At 41.8% G+C, this 17,022-nt stretch overlaps 1 protein-coding gene across 1 annotated transcript in view; it reads left to right on the top strand.

Moving 5' to 3' along the window:
- Window positions 1-17,022, top strand: part of CSRNP3 (cysteine-serine-rich nuclear protein 3) — a 31,864-nt gene that overhangs the window by 4,819 nt on the left and 10,023 nt on the right. The window contains exons 3-5 of the mRNA XM_010154863.1: window positions 3-119; window positions 11,004-11,263; window positions 15,748-16,044. Coding sequence (XP_010153165.1) covers window positions 3-119; window positions 11,004-11,263; window positions 15,748-16,044 — 674 coding nt within the window. The remainder of the gene's footprint in view (window positions 1-2; window positions 120-11,003; window positions 11,264-15,747; window positions 16,045-17,022) is intronic.

Genomic DNA, 17,022 nt, shown 5'->3' with positions numbered 1-17,022 from the left:
AGAAGTTGATGGCTCCTCTCCTTGTTCCTCTTGGCGGGAGTCGGATGATGACATTTCTAGCAGTGAAAGTGCTGACAGCGGTGATAGTGTCAATCCATCCACTTCTAATCATTTTACTCGTAAGTACTAAAGTTGTGTATCTAAGGAATACCTTCTGTTCCTCAAAATAAATTTTATGGTTAGATAAACATGATGATTTTAAATTGATCAGTGGTAAAATGGACTCAGGGGTGTTCAGTTTGTCACTTGCTCAAAATGACTTTGCAAAGTTGCGCCCTCTTGCCTTCTTGTTAACTATATGAAACTATTTGTCATTGTAAAGATTTGCAGTCACTTGGTTGCCCCTACCTACTTGCTGTTTGACTATGTAACTGTTTGTAGTTAATGCTGGGAGTTGTGCTGCAGGTATTTCAAACAGGTGTACTGTAGGGAAGCTGCTTTAGGTACGTTTATTTTCCTTAGATAAGTGTAGTGTGCCTGTCAGCTGTCTGTAGTATTGTATTAGTGAGAGTTCTTCTCCAGAGAAAACAGCAAGCTTCCTTGATTTGGAACTGAGGAATGTTGTGTATGGGGCACATACTTGCAGTGCTTCATGTAGGGGAGGGTGTCTCTGTACCAGGCAATGGTTTTGTGTATAGATAAGAATTTGATTTTAAGCTCATGAAGCTGGGTAGATTGTGTGCAGCATATGAAGAATGAATTAATGGTTTATATTTGTAGTTTATAATACTTGTTTTAGGTGGTTGTACTGTTTTAATAGTGAACTGTGTGTTTTAAAAACCAGGAGTTTGCCTCCGTCAACTCTGTTGCATACACGTCTCCCCACTGGAGTTAGTGGCTATAAAGCTGGTTTTTTAAGTCTGTGGGCCGAAGAATAGGTGAGGCTCCTCATCACTGCCTTTGCACAACATGATCCTTATAATTATGTCATTTAGATTGTGCCTAGGAATCATGTTTGTAGCGTGTGATGTGAATGCCCTAGTAACTGATTTGTCTACCGAATGCTGCATGCAGTTTGACCTAGGGTTTGGGTGTGAGGGTCCAAATCCTCTTTGATTCCAGAAAGAATGTTTTAAGTAATCAATTGATGAAAATTTTATACACATTGTTTTCATTTTGTTGACATCAGCTGTGTGTTTGATGTTGGATGCTTTTCAGGGCAGGAGCACTTTTCTTCGGATGTACAGTTTTTTTCCCATATCTCATTTTTTTTTAAATGATACTATCTGTAAAAGCATATTTTAGATATGCTAGATGATCTTTAGATAACTAGATGATCTTTAAGGTCCCTTCCAACCCTAACCATTCTATGATTCTATGATTCTATGATTTTGAGTTCTAGGAAGTGATAAAATATGACCTTATCATACTGAGGTACTTGGCCCTGTCTTGTCAAAGCAGAATATGTAGAAATTGTCAATGTTCACACCTCAGGAATACGGATGTCTTACAGAGCTACTGAGTGATGGTCACTTGAAAACTACACGCAGATGTGTTGTGCAGTAACGACTCTGTTAACAGTGTACACTGAAAGGTGTTTGTTCATTCTTTAAGCACATTCATCTCCCAGAATGAAAGATAAGAGGTTTCCTATGTTGAATATTTGAATCCATACTTCCAAGGGCATATGGAAAGGAAAATTTCTGTGAGATATTCTCAGTAAACAGACTGGAAAGAGCCGGTGCAGAAGAAAAGCTGGCCAGATGCCTTGTCTCTGTTAAGATGTCTGAGTAGCTCCTTGATGGAGGATATCTTTCTAAGCCATTTCCTGACACTTTGTACCATTGTCTCTCCTACTTTGTGAGACACTCCCAGATCCAGTGTACTGTCTTCCTTCCAGTCCATTTTCATATAAAATGAAACAGCTGAAGTTCAGTATAAAGTCTCTTCTACTGACTGGAAATGTGTGGGTTGTGAATGACCTGGAGTCAACGCCAAGACTGATATCTTCGCTCTTCAACCGAGCTTTCAAAAAAAGCCTAACATGGCCTTCTAAGTCTTATTTGTTCTTTCTAATTGACCTGACAGAGATAATTTTTAATCACTGGTAGCTTCAGCTCTTCGGGTGCTTCAGCGAGCAGGCAGTTTGCACATAAACCTATCTAGAATAGCTGATGAATCTCAGTATTAACACAATGCTTGAAACAATACGCATTGGGTCAGATAAACAAGAGCCTTTCAGCTATCCTCCTCCGTTAGCCTTAAGGTCAGTTTAACCTGGCAGCTGAATGAGGCACACAGCTGCTGTGCATCTCTCAGGTAGGGCAGAACACGGGAAGATAGCTTTGATCTCAGCAATTAACCCGGTAGTGTGGTGGCAGAAAATACATGACTGAGATGTCCCTAAGTGCTACCGTTGTGACTACTACACAGGGCTACGTACAGAGTTTCTTTAACAATGTATCCATTTAAACAAATCAAGAGAGCAACAACAACAACAACAAATCCCTAGCCTAATTTACAGACGTCTTTTTCTGAGCCAGGAAATGAAATTGCAGTCCATAAAGCATAGACAACTGTTACCAGGTTCATAACCAAATAATAATTAAATGTAATATTTTCTTGGTCAGGGGTGTGTGTATATATATACCTCTGCACATTTTTAAATCTCTTATCAAACGGTGATGGAGTGTCTTCATTATCAGTGGCAGATATAATCCCTAGCATCTTTCCTGCTTAGTTTTCTCAGTCTATTGAGGTAATTTCAGTTTGATTCAGCAGGCCATTAGTCACACCACATATTTACCTTAATGGATGCCAAGGCATATTACTAAACAGTCCACGTACCTGTCCCACTTCACAGACCCTTTTCCATATCAGAAAAAGGGATGTTGATCTTGAAGTAGCAGTGCAAGCATGCATGCACAGCATTGGTCAGGACTAATTTGTTCCCTTTTTCCTTGGAGTTCAGGGTGGGAGCACACCCAATGCTATTTCAGCTCCTATCAACTGCCCCGTTGAGCTGGGGCACCCGCTGCTCTGTTTCATCAGCTCCGCAGCAAGCTGTCTTTGGAATTGCTGTTCAGGACATCAGTACAACACCCTGACAGTCCCTACAGCCGTGTGCATTGCACTTTTTCCACAAACCCTTGAAAGTACTGTTTTGAAAGGTCTAGAGTCACTAACACAGTGAGGTTGCCTCATGTATGTGGCCATGCAGAATGTGGAAGAAGGTGTCAAATCCTCTGACATCTGAGGAAGGTCTGGCTTCTCCTAAATAATCTTTATGCAAGGCATTACCTGAGCTTTGAGCTTAAGGTGTGTTTAATTGCTGGTAAATAGAAATCTAAATGGGGTAGAAGTAGTGATGTTGGCTTATTATGGGAAAGCACTTAGAAGGTATAGTGAAATACATTCTGAGTATGCAGTTCCCTGCAAGCCTTCCAGGTGTGAATTTATTTCAGAAAATGCCCTCAAGCCCATGTTTCTTTGGGAGGGTGTACTGTATGTCACAGTATTTCCTCTTAATGTGGATTTCCAGCATGTAGGAAATGTGTTTCATCATTAAAAATTGGTAAATGTAGTGTACGGAGAATCTTAGAAAAATATCTTTTGGGAGGCAGTGGGGTAGGAGGCAGAGGTAGAAGCAATTTCTGGAATATGACCTTTTCCCAAGTTTTTGTTTTCTATGAAGATTGCGAAGCGTGCTGGCTTTTGTAAGCGATGTTCTGACCGGGACTACCATGATGGATTAGGCTTTGCTGTTCTGTGGTGTTAAACTTCATGAAACACTGTGTGGGAAAGTCATGGAGCAGGTGGAGAATGGTGTTAATCCTCCTTGCCACAGCAGTTTATATGGCACTGAGTATGTAAAAGCAGACAAATGGGTAGTAGACTGTAAGAAAAGCAGCATTTCCTCCGGTCTAAGATAGAGCTTTAATCCAAAAGGCTGCTTCATACACGTTTTATTTCAGCCTTTTGAAATTTTCACGTGTCTAAGATATTTCTACGCTGTTGACAATGAATTGCTTTGCCCTCATTGATGCAGGAGTACTAGTAATCTGCTGGGTAGCCATATGGTTCACATTGATTTTAATGTGTCTTTGACATCAGGAGAATAGCTGAGACAGCAGAAGAAAGTGCTTATGTCTTGGAGTTCAGCCAGAACTGAGGTTATTTATGTTTTGTAATCAACTACCAGTTTTCTCAGTAAAAAATGTTGAAAAACATGGTGGGCTTAGGATGTCATTGCTATCAGGATTTTGTAAAATTAGGAAGCCGGTTTTGCATGTCATAGACAAATGCAGTCCCAGCGGGATCTCTTCCCAGGGTGGGGGGGTGGGTTGGGGCTTGGCGGCTGAAGGCGCAGAAGGAAGCGCTCTGTCTTGCGCAGGTTTCACACGGCTGTGCCTCCGCCGCCCAGAGAGCAATGAGGATGTGGAAAGGCGACTGAAACGTGCAGCGGTGTAGCGCTTTTTGTGTGTGCAAGAGCAATTCGGGCAGACTTTGTTTCAGTCTCAGCACGGTACTCCTGTTGCTTGCCTTTTTCATCAGTTATAATTTATTCATATGGAAATGAGACTTGGAGGATTCTCATAAGGATACACTGGACTGCTAGTGTAAATATTGATTTTCCCCTTTGGAAAACGCTTTTTTTGGGATTTGGGAGTTGGATGGGCCTTCGACATCTGCTACCAAGACATAAGAGATATATTATGAATAAATATGATAAAACCTGAATTAGTGAGGCCTCCTGTTTCACACAGACATACAGGGAACACCATGTCTGGAAAAATCCATTTGATGCATCTGATCACGTACCTATAAGCTTAAAAAGAATCTAAGGAACGCGTAGTCTTTCTGGAAGAGGATCCATAAATCATGTTGTATGTCATTACTGTTATGCACTGGGCAATAAAAATCATACTTTTTGTTTTGATGGATAAAATGTTGCCATTTTAAATTGCAACTAATTTAATAAAAATTATGGTAATAGAAGTTATGACTTAGTGTCCCAATGTAGGAGATGGTCCTCAACTTAGGTGTATCATTTACCTCCTCTGGGAACAACCAGAATGATGTTTGCGTGTTTATTTTTAATAGTTGATGGCTGATCTCCCCGTGACTAGTAGACCACAGGTTGGGTAAGGCAGGCTCACCGAGCCAAGCCTTGATCTGTGCTACGTGGTGGGGCGGTGGCATGGGGGTCGTAATGTGTAGAAAAGGGTTGTCTTGAAGGAGGCAAAGCTTGTTTCATGTCGGTGTGCAGCCTTATGAATAGTCACTGAAATCTCAACTTCTTGGATGACTGCTGAAGTCCTCTGTTACGTACTACAGTCAATGACAGAAAAAGGACCTTACTGAAATATTGAAAACTGAAGGGCTATAATAAAACCCCCTGATATCTAGCACTTAGGCATTGTGCCACTCTGCAGGTCTCTGGCTCTCTATACAGGTGGAGTTCAACTTTGGAAACCATAGAGACCCTGTGTATGTTCAATAGCAGAGAAATGCATCAGCCAGGAACTGTGCATAAAGAGAAATGGCAGAAATATTACGTGTAGCTACGAAATAAACTACAACTGCTGTGGATGAAGAGGATTGTTATGAGAGGTTAATAACCGAGAAAACTATGAATAAACACATCCTACTGTGTATGTGTGCAGGCACATTGTGAACAAAGGTAGCAAAAGGATGAGCACAAAGAGCAGGTTGTGTTTCCAGGATTGTTAACCATACTTGGGTTAAACTGTTGTTTGCTATTAAAAGTTTTCCTTTAGTTCTTTGGGTCTCATGTTCAGGAATCTTGTGTAGATACAAGTGCCAGTTTTGCCATAAATGGTCTGTGGTGCAGATCACCTGTGCCGTGGCTGTTAGCTCGGGTCGAGTGCTGTGCGGGTGGGACTGTGCTGCCTCCAGGTGCAGCCCAGAATCTGCAGCAGCTGCTTTGGCACAGTAAGGAGCTGACAGGCCTACAGGGCTGACTTGCCTCCATGAGGTTAACCTGCACGCAGGTTAACAACTTGAGCTGAGCTCTGCTCAACCCAGAAACTGAGCCACCCCAATGTTGAAAATCAGAATTTCAGCAGTTGATGCTATTTCACATGAGGAATTCTGACAGTCCTGTTTGGAGACATCTGAAGACCTTGTTCAGATATGGTGGAGAGATAGTTGTGTAGTGGTAATTATGTTCTTAACAGTATCATCTGTTCACTCTCCTCCATCTCTTCTCTCTGATAATTGATATATTATGGATTACAGTACTTACATATCTGTCAAAATACTTAATTCCATATAATCTTGAAACATGGAACCAAAAATTATATTAATTGTTTAAATACATGAGAATGCAGTATTATTTTTCCTTCAGTGGAATATATCAGACTCATAGTACATAAATGTGCTTAAACATCATGTGTGATCCATAGGACAGTTTTAGGTGATGATGAATATTCCTATTCCCTCTGGCATCCCCACTGTCCATGAACTGCTAGACCCAAGATGGGTGGTGTTTGTTTTCAAAACCCACCTTATAGTTCCCGCGGACAGTGTGTGTCCAGCAGCAGCTCAACCCCCACCTCTCTGCCGGCAGGCTCAGGCTGGTGTCGGTGTCACCCGTTTTGCAGAGAAGAGGTGATAGTGGCATCCACTGATAGCGCTTCTTACTCGGGCAGGTGGCGTGTGAATGCTTTCTTGAGACTGGCCAAGCAAGGAAGCCGTTACTAGGCCTTTTCTGGGAAAGTGTGATGTTTACACTCTCTGTGGATAAATTTTTAGGTTATGAGGTTTTGCTTCCCTGCAAAACCTTTGAAACTGACTCCAGAGAGCTTTGTGCAACCTGGGCCCCTCATCCTGCAAAGACCTTACTATTTGATTAATGTCAGTACATTTTGTCTGGAAATATGTTCATGCTTTCCGATATATCAGAAAAGACGCATTTTGTATGTCCTGCTCTGTCTTGAGCTGAGCAGTACCCTTAGCAGTCATTGCGGCTGATGTGAACGTACTGTTTAAGGTACGGGGCACGCAACGCCCGACTCTTGGTAAGGTGATCTGAGAATCTGAGTTCTGGCTGGCTTGAAGAAAATGGACTTAGAGCACTTTGCCCCTGATGGTGGAAAATTTTCAGTGTTTCCATTTGATACCTAACAGTAATAGTTTTATTTTTGAGGTCACATTGAGTTTTAGGAAGTCTGGTAGAGCAAGAACATCATGCCTTGGCAGTGCTGACTGTGCTTCCTTTCATGTCCTTGGGTTAGTAAGGTGGTCTCAATTCGCTGGTCCCCTCACTGACATCTCTAGGGTATGCTTTTGGGTAATCAAATGAAACCCTGTTCTCCTTTGCAGTTCCTGCCTCATCTGTTCCTGTAAACAACATCATCATAAATATGAATGCACTGTGACTAGTTCCTAGCAGCACCACAGGGGAGATGACTACAGAGGTATTGACAGAGCCTTAGCTCTGCCCTTTAATGAGCCCTTGGGTGAGACAGCAGCAAACCCAAAAGGTGGGGGGGGTTGCAGAAAAAAATGATCACGGGTTATCCGAGGGCTCTGAATGTTGACATGCTTGTTTACTTCTACGGCTTATCACACAATTTGTCTGACTCAGGAACTGTAACGTTAATAAATAAACCTGTGAACTTTAATGACGTTTACAACACCTGCATGTCAGCTCTCACGCTGTTTTCAATACAGCACCTCTCCTGTGATGAAAGGCTGAGAGAGTTGGGCTTGTTCAGCCTGGGGAAGAGAAGGCTCCGGGGAGACCTTATTGCAGCCTTCTAGTACCTGAAGGGGCTACAAGGAAGCTGGGGGGGACTTTTTACAAGGGCCTGTACTGACAGGACAAGGGGTAACAGGTTTAAATTGAAAGTGGGGAGGTTTAGATGAGATATCAGGAAGAAGTTCTTCATGGAGAGGGTGGTGAGGCACTGGAACAGGTTGCCCAGAGAAGCTGTGGATGCCCCATCCCTGGAAGTGTTCAAGGCCAGGCTGGATGTGGCTTTGAGCAACCTGGTCTAGTGGAAGGTGTCCCTGCCCATGGCAGAAGGGGTGGAACTAGATGATCTTTAAGGTCCCTTCCAACCCAAACCATTCTGTGATTCTATGATTCTATTAGGGTTTTTGGTATTGCTGTTACAGTTTCTTGAAGTTCAGCTTAATTCTACTTTAACACATTTTTTGTCACTGATTTATCAAAAAACCCAAACAATTCTGATGGTGTGGCATTTATAATTTAATTACTAGAGGTGATACAAACTATAAAAAGGTTGAAGAAATGCATTAATGTGCTCTTTAAGACAACAATGACAGCTACAGTCTTACTGAGATTACAGACTCTTCTGCCTATCTTCATTCAACTATTAGTGTGTAGTGTGTGAATAAAATGTAAGGTTGATTTCTTCATGTCTAGGAAGTAGTATAATTTTTCAAGTAGTATAGAAAGTAGCAGCTCTTCCATAAAGAGACTGACAGACTTAAACCAATTTGATGTTCCTGACAGCCATGTCAGGAGTTCCATAGCTAAGGTCTAAACCAAGTTATGATAAATACAGACCATATGTGGTAGATACTAAGTTTACAGATAAAGATTCAAAGGCATTTGCTACCTTGGGCATTTTAGAGGCACAGTTACCTTTTATTTCCTCATGAAGCATATATATACATATATGTGTGTGTGTGTGTATATGGTTTTTTTTAAAGATTAATCTATTTTTTCTTCCTTCAGTGTTGTACTGTAGTTTAAACTCTCATTCCATTTATGGCTGGTTCCTTTAAAAAAAGCTTGGTAAAAAAAGCTGCTTGGTGTTCAGTAGCTGTCAATATTTCTTTTGAAGGAGAGGCAAGATCCAGTTGAGATCCAAATAACATGAATACTGTACTGATGTTATATCAGGAATGGGAAACATCCCAGAATGGTTTAGATACCTCCTTCAGCAGAAGCAGGATTTTTGAATATGCACTTTCCTATGTCTAAAAGCATGTAAGGAGTGAAGGTTCTGACTCAGAGTATTTGCTTTCATGCTAACTTAAAAGTGAATGTCACAATATCAAAATTAACCCATCTTCCAAACCCTAAAAATTTGGTTTTATCAGTTTTGTTTCGAAACTGGCATATATGAAAAAGAACATACATTAAAACAGTATTTAATATCATGCAAAACTGACAACCCCCCCTTATCAAGTAGTCTCTTCCAGCAAAATAGCCCTCTCCCCCCACTGAAAGCTTCCTAAAAATATTTTTGCAGGCTCTGTTGATATGAGATTTTCTTAAGCTTGGATTCGGTTTAAACACGCTTAATGGAACAGAATTTGTCTTTTGATTTCTCTGTGTACATCCTACACCTCCTTTGGAACACCCTTCACTGAGAGCCTGTAAGTGAATGTAGAACCTCAGCTGACCTCTTCTGTATAGGTTGATGAGTATCTTATCTATACCTGCAGCATATCTGAAGAAGAGCTTGTTATTTAGAAAATAAACCATACTTTTAGCTGCTTGTCAGTATTTAGGAAAAATAATACTATTTCAGTGTTTCACTGAGCCCCAAATAGTTTGATCATGTCAGTAGGCCGTACCGTCTGCAGTTTGGTTACCAGACTATATTTTCTAATATACTTGTTTTTCATATTGTTAAGTATATGATGCTATTTTTTGGACTGAATTACTTCATGTAAGGGTGTGGGGGGGTTACATTTGTGGTGATTAACATTTCAATGCATAATAATATTAGAGAATGAGCTATGTTTTAACTGTGACTATAAACCAGACCTGACACGAAACCAAGGCTGAAGGCCAAGTGCTTCCAATTTCTAGGGACAGTGCAATTTTAGATTAGCAGTGTACTGCTTTTACAGAATGGTTCCAAATCTTTCAAGAGTGGTCAGGCACCTTTTAAATCACTTTACTGCCTGAATTCTGGCAGGTAGGCCTCTCATTCACACCGGCCCAATTGCTGCCTGTAAACCGCAAAGCAGTGACTTACCTACATTCCCAACATCCTACAGTTTGCAATAAATCAAGTAAATCATGCTGCTCATTTTAGAAATGAAGGAGTGCCTGTGATCTTCCTCTAGCATTTGTGTCTCTTCTTTCTCAAGGCTCACCGCTGTTACCAGTGGGAAACAACAGACCAGTATCGTTGAAAGGCGTTACTGAATGTTTGTATAAAAAAGAACAGTATTTAACGGTTGAAACTTGGCATTTGTCTTCACATCTATTTCACATGATACTGCATGTGTGTATAAGAGGAACCAAGCACAAGTGTGAGGGGAATCAGAAAAGAACTAGAAAAGACTAGATATAACTGTTTGTTGAGATTCTGCGCATCAGAGTACACACACACACACAGGGGTATTCAGCGGATGGCAGCAGAAAGAAGGATGAAGGGAAGCAGATCTTTGTGGATCGGCATTATTCCTACGTTACTCTGTGATGATGGTGAGGATGACGATGGTTATGAATTTTTGAGGCAGTCTGAAACACTAAACATACTGCCTTTACAGATTTTGTGACACTGATTTCTCACAGTTTAGATAGGAGAGAGGAATCTTTTCTGGCAATGTGATGCAGTGCTTTGAAGGGGTAGTCAGAGCTAAGCCTTGCTGACGGAACAGCAACAGCGCGTGTCTATAGACCTGTGAGAGGCTGGGCTGCTGCGCTCCTCGCTGCTGTCGTACGCAACGCTGCTTTGTTGGCAGGGGTTTGGAGGGCAGCAAGTCAGTGGATCGCTGTCCTGCAGGTGACACTGTGAAAGAAGTTCCTTTTGCTGGGATTTACTTGCAAAAAAGGGTAAAACTTTTGTAATGCTGTGGGGAAACGCAACTCTCCTGGCCAAGAATTTCTGTTCTGAAGTGGATAATGACTGTGGCAGTGTGTTACGGCTTCTAGGTGTGCACATAGGGTAAATATTTCTAACGTTGCCTCCTCGTTTAGTTTGCACACCTCGGAACTTGGGTGTGTACACAGTCGCGTATTGGTAGGGGAAGTGGGACTGCACAAGTGATGAATTTGCTGCGTGACTGGAAGTTACCGTTCATGCTGTAATCTGCATCTGTTCCAGCGTCTTCAATCTTGAAGAGGGAGAAGCGGAAGAGAACAAAAAATGTCCATTTTAACTGCGTTACTGTGTATTACTTCACGCGAAGGCAAGGCTTCACCAGCGTTCCCAGCCAAGGGGGGAGCACGCTGGGAATGTCTACGCGCCACAACAGCGTACGCCAGTACACGCTTGGAGAGTTTGCGATGGAACAGGAGAGGCTTCACCGAGAGATGTTAAGAGAGCATCTAAGGGAGGAGAAGCTCAATTCTCTAAAATTAAAGGTAAAAATTGTTTTAGATTTTGGTCCCTTCCTTCTTGGTTTAAATGAGCAGTGCCAGAGCTATATGGGCCCCGTGTGTGTCTTTGAAACAAAACCATTGCTTTTCTATCTACTCTATTTTCAATCTATTTTCAATCTATTTTTCTATTTTCTTTTCTATCTACTCTATTTTCAATCAAAACAATGGCATTTTTCACTGATGGCCTAGTTTTGTTTGACATTACCAAGTGCTGTTGTAGCTCTTACTGAGGTAAAAAGTGTGAAAATTCTAAGGGCAGTCTGGACAGAACAGCCATCCTGTCAAGATGAAAGGTACAAGGTAGGCGTTGCTTTGATAGGCTGTCATTTGAGAAAACAGTGTGAGTAAGCACCATAAAGTAGCTGGAAGAGTCTTTACTGCTTACTCGTAATGTATCCTCAAACTAAGGTCTATTAAAATGATTAGCTTGACCCTAGTGAAGTTAAGGCTCCCAGGTCTGTGGACACAGTTGGTTTCCTTTGGGTGAAATTGCAAGGGATAATTTCCAGCTAGGGCAGGCGCCAGCGTCTAACCTGAATCTTTCAGTTTTTACCCAGTTGAAGTGAATTCCACCCAAAGGCTTCACACATTCATTGGCCCTTGCCTTGTTGTGCTGTTATGACATTAACCTTTCACTTTACGACAGCAGTTTTACCTCTCTGCGTATCAAGTTGAATCCAGTTGAGCAATATTATGATAGCCAAGAGAACTTAATGTTCTCCTGAAGTTCTGTACTGGAGAATGTATTTGATGGTTCTTGATAACCTTCCTCCCCCTGTGGTTACCCAATTACTTGTTTGAGAAATGTTCAAATCTTTCATTTCATTAATTCATTTGTTTTGTGTGACAAAACTGAGGAAAAAAAAAAAAAGCAGAGGGGATGACAAGGAGGTCATCCAGCCAAGGAGTGAGGAGCTAAGGTGCTTTCCAGTGTCTGACTTTCCAGCCTGCCAGATGCCCGCAGTGCGCAGCAGTGATGGGAGTCCGTTCTGTAACGCTCTGCTGCACAGCAGCCGAGATTTGCAGGAGGAGAAATGCACGACAGGCTTCGTGTGGTTCTATAGGGGCCTTTGTGAGCTGAGCAGTACAGCGTTCACCTCATGGCTAAGAGCCCCGAAACTTAATTTTTATTAAATTGTATCTGAACAAAATACTAAAACAATTACAGAAGCAGGGATTAGAATCTTCCCCTTCCCCAGTTTCAAACCTAAATTCTGATAGGCAGCTAAATAACAGTGATCTGCTTAAGGAGTGTTTTGAGTATTTAAAACTAGAGAAGTCATAATTCTTGGGTAGGTCATTCTCCTATTCTATAAAAAACCCAGAAAGCAAAGAAACATAAACAGACTGTACTTGGTTTGTACCTAGCTGACAAAGAATGACAAATGTATTAGAAAATGAAGGATGCCATCCTGGATTTCAGCATTCAGGTTGAGCTGCGTGTACAGTGGCGTATTCCCTCCCACTGGCTTGGGACAGCTAGTTCGAGATGCTTTTTGACACTCTGGTCTCCCTGTCTCTCAGGGTAGATAGGCAGGAGGATGACTTCTGACTCGTCTTGCCTACCTTGCGGAACTGGTACCTTGAAGTACCTGGTGTAAATAATCTCTCCGTTGCCCCAGGGCCTGGCAGAACTGAACAGAGAGCTCGTCCCACCTCTTGTCCTTGCCACTCCAAGGTGAAATGAATAATAGAAAAAAGAGTAGAAAAAGAGTCTGAAGGAAGTTTGAGAGGACATTTTGAAAACGCCTGAATTTAAGATGAAGAAAGAGCTGGACGTATGTGCACATAAAGGGATTTGAATGTTATAGGGGTAACAGACATGGCAAATAACCCGAAACTTGAAGTAAAATGAAGGCACTGTACTCCAAAGGCTGCAGTTACAGAGAAAGATTGAGAAGACAGTAGAGAAGGAAACGATAATGCCTATAACGTGGGGTTGTGGAAGCGGCAGAACACCTCTGCATGAACTAAATACGGTGCTGAATTGCTAAGGCGGGGTGATTACTGAGCTCAGGAGACTTCTTTGGGCAGTGTGATGCGCACATGTACGCTGCATGTAAGGACTGCCGGTTGTGACACTGAGACTTCGCCTTCCAAAGGACGAGTATTGCTTTAAACTGACTTTACAAGTGAGGAATAACTAGGTTTTGGGTTTGAGTTTTTTTTTTTTTTCTCCCTGTGATTGTTGTACATAGTGGTTACAAACACAAAATGGCAGTTACAAAAATAGTAAGCAGTCAGTAGGAGTTTACCATCGAGTAATTCAGTAACGCCATAAACGACAGTTACAACCCAAAAGGTTCCGGAAAGGATAAACTGTTAATATAAATGGGAAAATGAAACAGATTGGAATATAACAGCAGAAACAGTGGAATGGGTAAGATTCAGGATGGCTCCCTTACACCTAAGAAGCATAATGACACGGAGATGACAGGATTACGTAGCAGAAAAAAGAGGAGTTACCTTTACAGTGGTAATTGTTCAATGTGTGAATGCTGAAACGCGCAGGGAACGGGCAGTGGTAGTTAGGCCTTCAGCATTCATTTTACACTGGTGTCTGCAAAGTTGTTTGAGATAACAGGCCAAACTGAAATTTTCTGCAAGCAAGGCAGGCAAAGCCAAGAAAGACTGGGAATGGCTATTTTTCAATAGGTAAGAGTCCCATTACATTCACCGAGGGCCATTTATCTGAGGCCATGGCGATGACACAGCTAATGCAAATGAGACTTGAGACCTCAGCAGTGTCTAATTATCACGTAGTCGCACCATGTTCATCCCAGACGTATGAGAGCGGGTGCTCGGCTAGTGTAAGTCAGCAGCCTTACCGGTTAAGAAGGTTACATAGGGCAGGGCAAACACTGGGAATCTGTTCTTCTGTCTGCCTGTTTTTACATTTTGAGCACTATTATTTCATAGAACAGTAATAAAAGAAATAGGAGCTATATGACAAACTGAATCATACAACTGCACTTGCTTCTCGGTTGCTACGTAGATCAATCTCAGTAGCTTGAGAAAATACATGTTTTGTAGTGAATGTCATCATCTCTCAACTATTTTTAACATTTGATATTCTTCTGATTCTTAAACGATTTTCTCTGTAGAAGAACTTTTATAAACCTTGTAGCTGTGTTATTGGGCAGGTATAACCAGTGAGCTCTACCTTGGATGGGAAAGTTAACCTTCCTTCAGTGCAGTATTTTTTTATTTCCGCCTTCAATATATACACCCCTTCCTTGATGAGATGGGTTAGAGGAGTATGGTACAAAGTGTGCTGCTGTCTTAAGAAAGTGGCACTGCAGGTTTGTGCTCAGTGCCATTTAATTTTGAAACAGTTTTTTAAGGTTTGAGAGCAAGGCTACACACAGCTAATAACAGAGCGCCAGGATACGTCTATCTGCAGAGGCTCAAAAATCCATATCCCTAGGAAAGAAGCACAAATCTTCTCAAAACTTTTCTCAAGATCCTCTGTAAGAGGTTAACAGCTTCCTTTTTTCTAAGTTTATTCATTCATTAACTACTAAAAAATAATCTGGACTGGTTAGTGAAGGACTAGAATGTACGGCACACAAAACGGGTTATTTTCAGGACCAAAGAGGACTAGAAGCAACTTTAGAAAAGCTGTATGCACCAGCGCTATAAAATACACCACAGATCATAGGTGTCCCTGCCCATGGCAGGGGGGTTGGAACCAGATGGTCTTTAAGGTCCCTTCCAACCCAAACCATTCTGTGATTCTATGATAAACATGAAGCGATGTAGGTGTTGGAACCAGATGGTCTTTAAGGTCCCTTCCAACCCAAACCATTCTGTGATTCTATGTATGATAAACATGAAGAGATGTAGGTAGAAAAGGGCTAAATTGAGTAACTTAAAATTGCCAGCTCAAGAAGCAAATACAGGCATCTGCCCAAAAGATTAAGTGGAAATACCGCTTCATGACCTCAGCTGTACAAATTTGTCAGACTAAAGAGGAACAGGCAGCAAGTAGTACATAAAATATACCATTTTACAAACCTGTGATGCACTGTAACCTGAAACAGTGTTGGTAGTGAAATTACTATCTCAGAAGGGATACTGAAGATTTTCAGAGAGTCCTGAGGCTGGAACTAGAGTCAATTAAAGGCTCAGAAGTTAAGAAACAATATAGAAAAGACTAGAATTTTAGAAAGCCATGAGCTCTGGCAAACAAGGGCAATTGATAAAGGACATAAAGAACAGATAAGAAACGAGAAACTTAGAAAAAAACCCCTAGCTTCACGACAAACATGAAACTAAAAATGTGTATTTAATTCAGATGCCTTTTGACCCCATCTGTAATCACGCTCTGGAATGTTGCGTCATTCATGCCGTGTTGTTACACACGGCTTTCCGCATTCGCGGTGTGTTACGCATTACTTACATCTGTGACACAGAAGTACGTGTGAGTGCGGTTTAAGGATGCTGTTAATTGTTCTGTGCAACAGATGACCAAGAATGGTACAGTGGAGTCTGAAGAAGCTAATACCCTGACACTGGATGACATTTCTGATGATGATATTGATCTAGACAACACTGAAGTAGATGAGTACTTCTTTCTACAACCCCTGCCAACAAAAAAGCGAAGGGCGTTGCTGCGAGCTTCTGGCGTGAAGAAGATTGACGTGGAAGAAAAACATGAGCTGCGGGCCATCCGCCTGTCCAGAGAGGATTGTGGCTGTGACTGCCGTGTCTTCTGTGATCCAGAAACTTGCACTTGCAGTCTTGCAGGCATAAAATGTCAGGTAAGGGGCTGTATTATTGCTGTTATTTAACGGTCGGGGGAGGGTGGTGTGTGCGTGCACACGTCGTTGGAAGTTATAACTACTGCACATTAGGTTAATTATCCAACGGTAACACTCGTGGATCTCACACCAGTTTTTTAAGGCCCAGATTTAAGAGTGCATAGTGTGCAATACAAGCCATCTCCTTAAACATCTGTCTTTGTGTGTGCCGAAACCAATCATAAAACAGTGTTTAAGGTTTGGTTTTTTAATTCTTATACAAATATTCGGCTCCTTGTGTTCCACTTTCTGTAAATTTGCAGATGCAGGCAACTGAAGAATCGGTGGCCTGCAGATTTCAGAAGGGATTTTATGCTAGAAGACAATTCATGTACTTTCCAAAGGTGGATTATAGGCCAAACTCAGTGAGAAACAATAAATGCAACTCTGTGGCACCGCCCTTTATTTAACATGCACGATGCTTAAGATGCATGCATGATGAATTTGCATGGAGGCAGTAAAACATACGTCTGCTACTATAGCAGGTAGTCTTTCTGCTCCAGACTGAAAGGGTATTTTGTACTGAATGTTTACAGTGCCCTATGTACAGCTGTAAGCATCCCAAAATGTTCCCACTAATTCTCCTGAGCTGCTGTTATGCCGCTGAGTTGATTTCCTCCTGAATGCATTTTTCACCGTTTCTTAAATCCAAGCTGAACTTTGGCTGCTGTTCTAAATAACACATCCCCTTTGCTGTTCCTGCTTTCATCTTCACCTGTGGGGAAGATGCACTAGGTGGTGTGTTACAGTTCTCCTCGGCATCACGTTTGATACCCGGGTATTACAGCGTAGGTGAAATCCACAGACCCTACGGTGTTTAAGTGAACCATCTGACCTGTGGACTCTGTCACGTGTTCAGGAGTTTCAGACAGCCACTGTGAGATAGGGACCTTCTATAGGGAGCTTACAGTACGGCAGCTTTCGTTGACTGGAATGTCT

Source organism: Eurypyga helias, unplaced genomic scaffold (assembly GCF_000690775.1).
Source record: "Eurypyga helias isolate BGI_N326 unplaced genomic scaffold, ASM69077v1 scaffold17567, whole genome shotgun sequence".
NCBI lineage: Eukaryota > Metazoa > Chordata > Aves > Eurypygiformes > Eurypygidae > Eurypyga > Eurypyga helias.
Note: the sequence above shows the minus strand (reverse complement) of the source record. Positions and strands in the feature narration are given on the sequence as shown.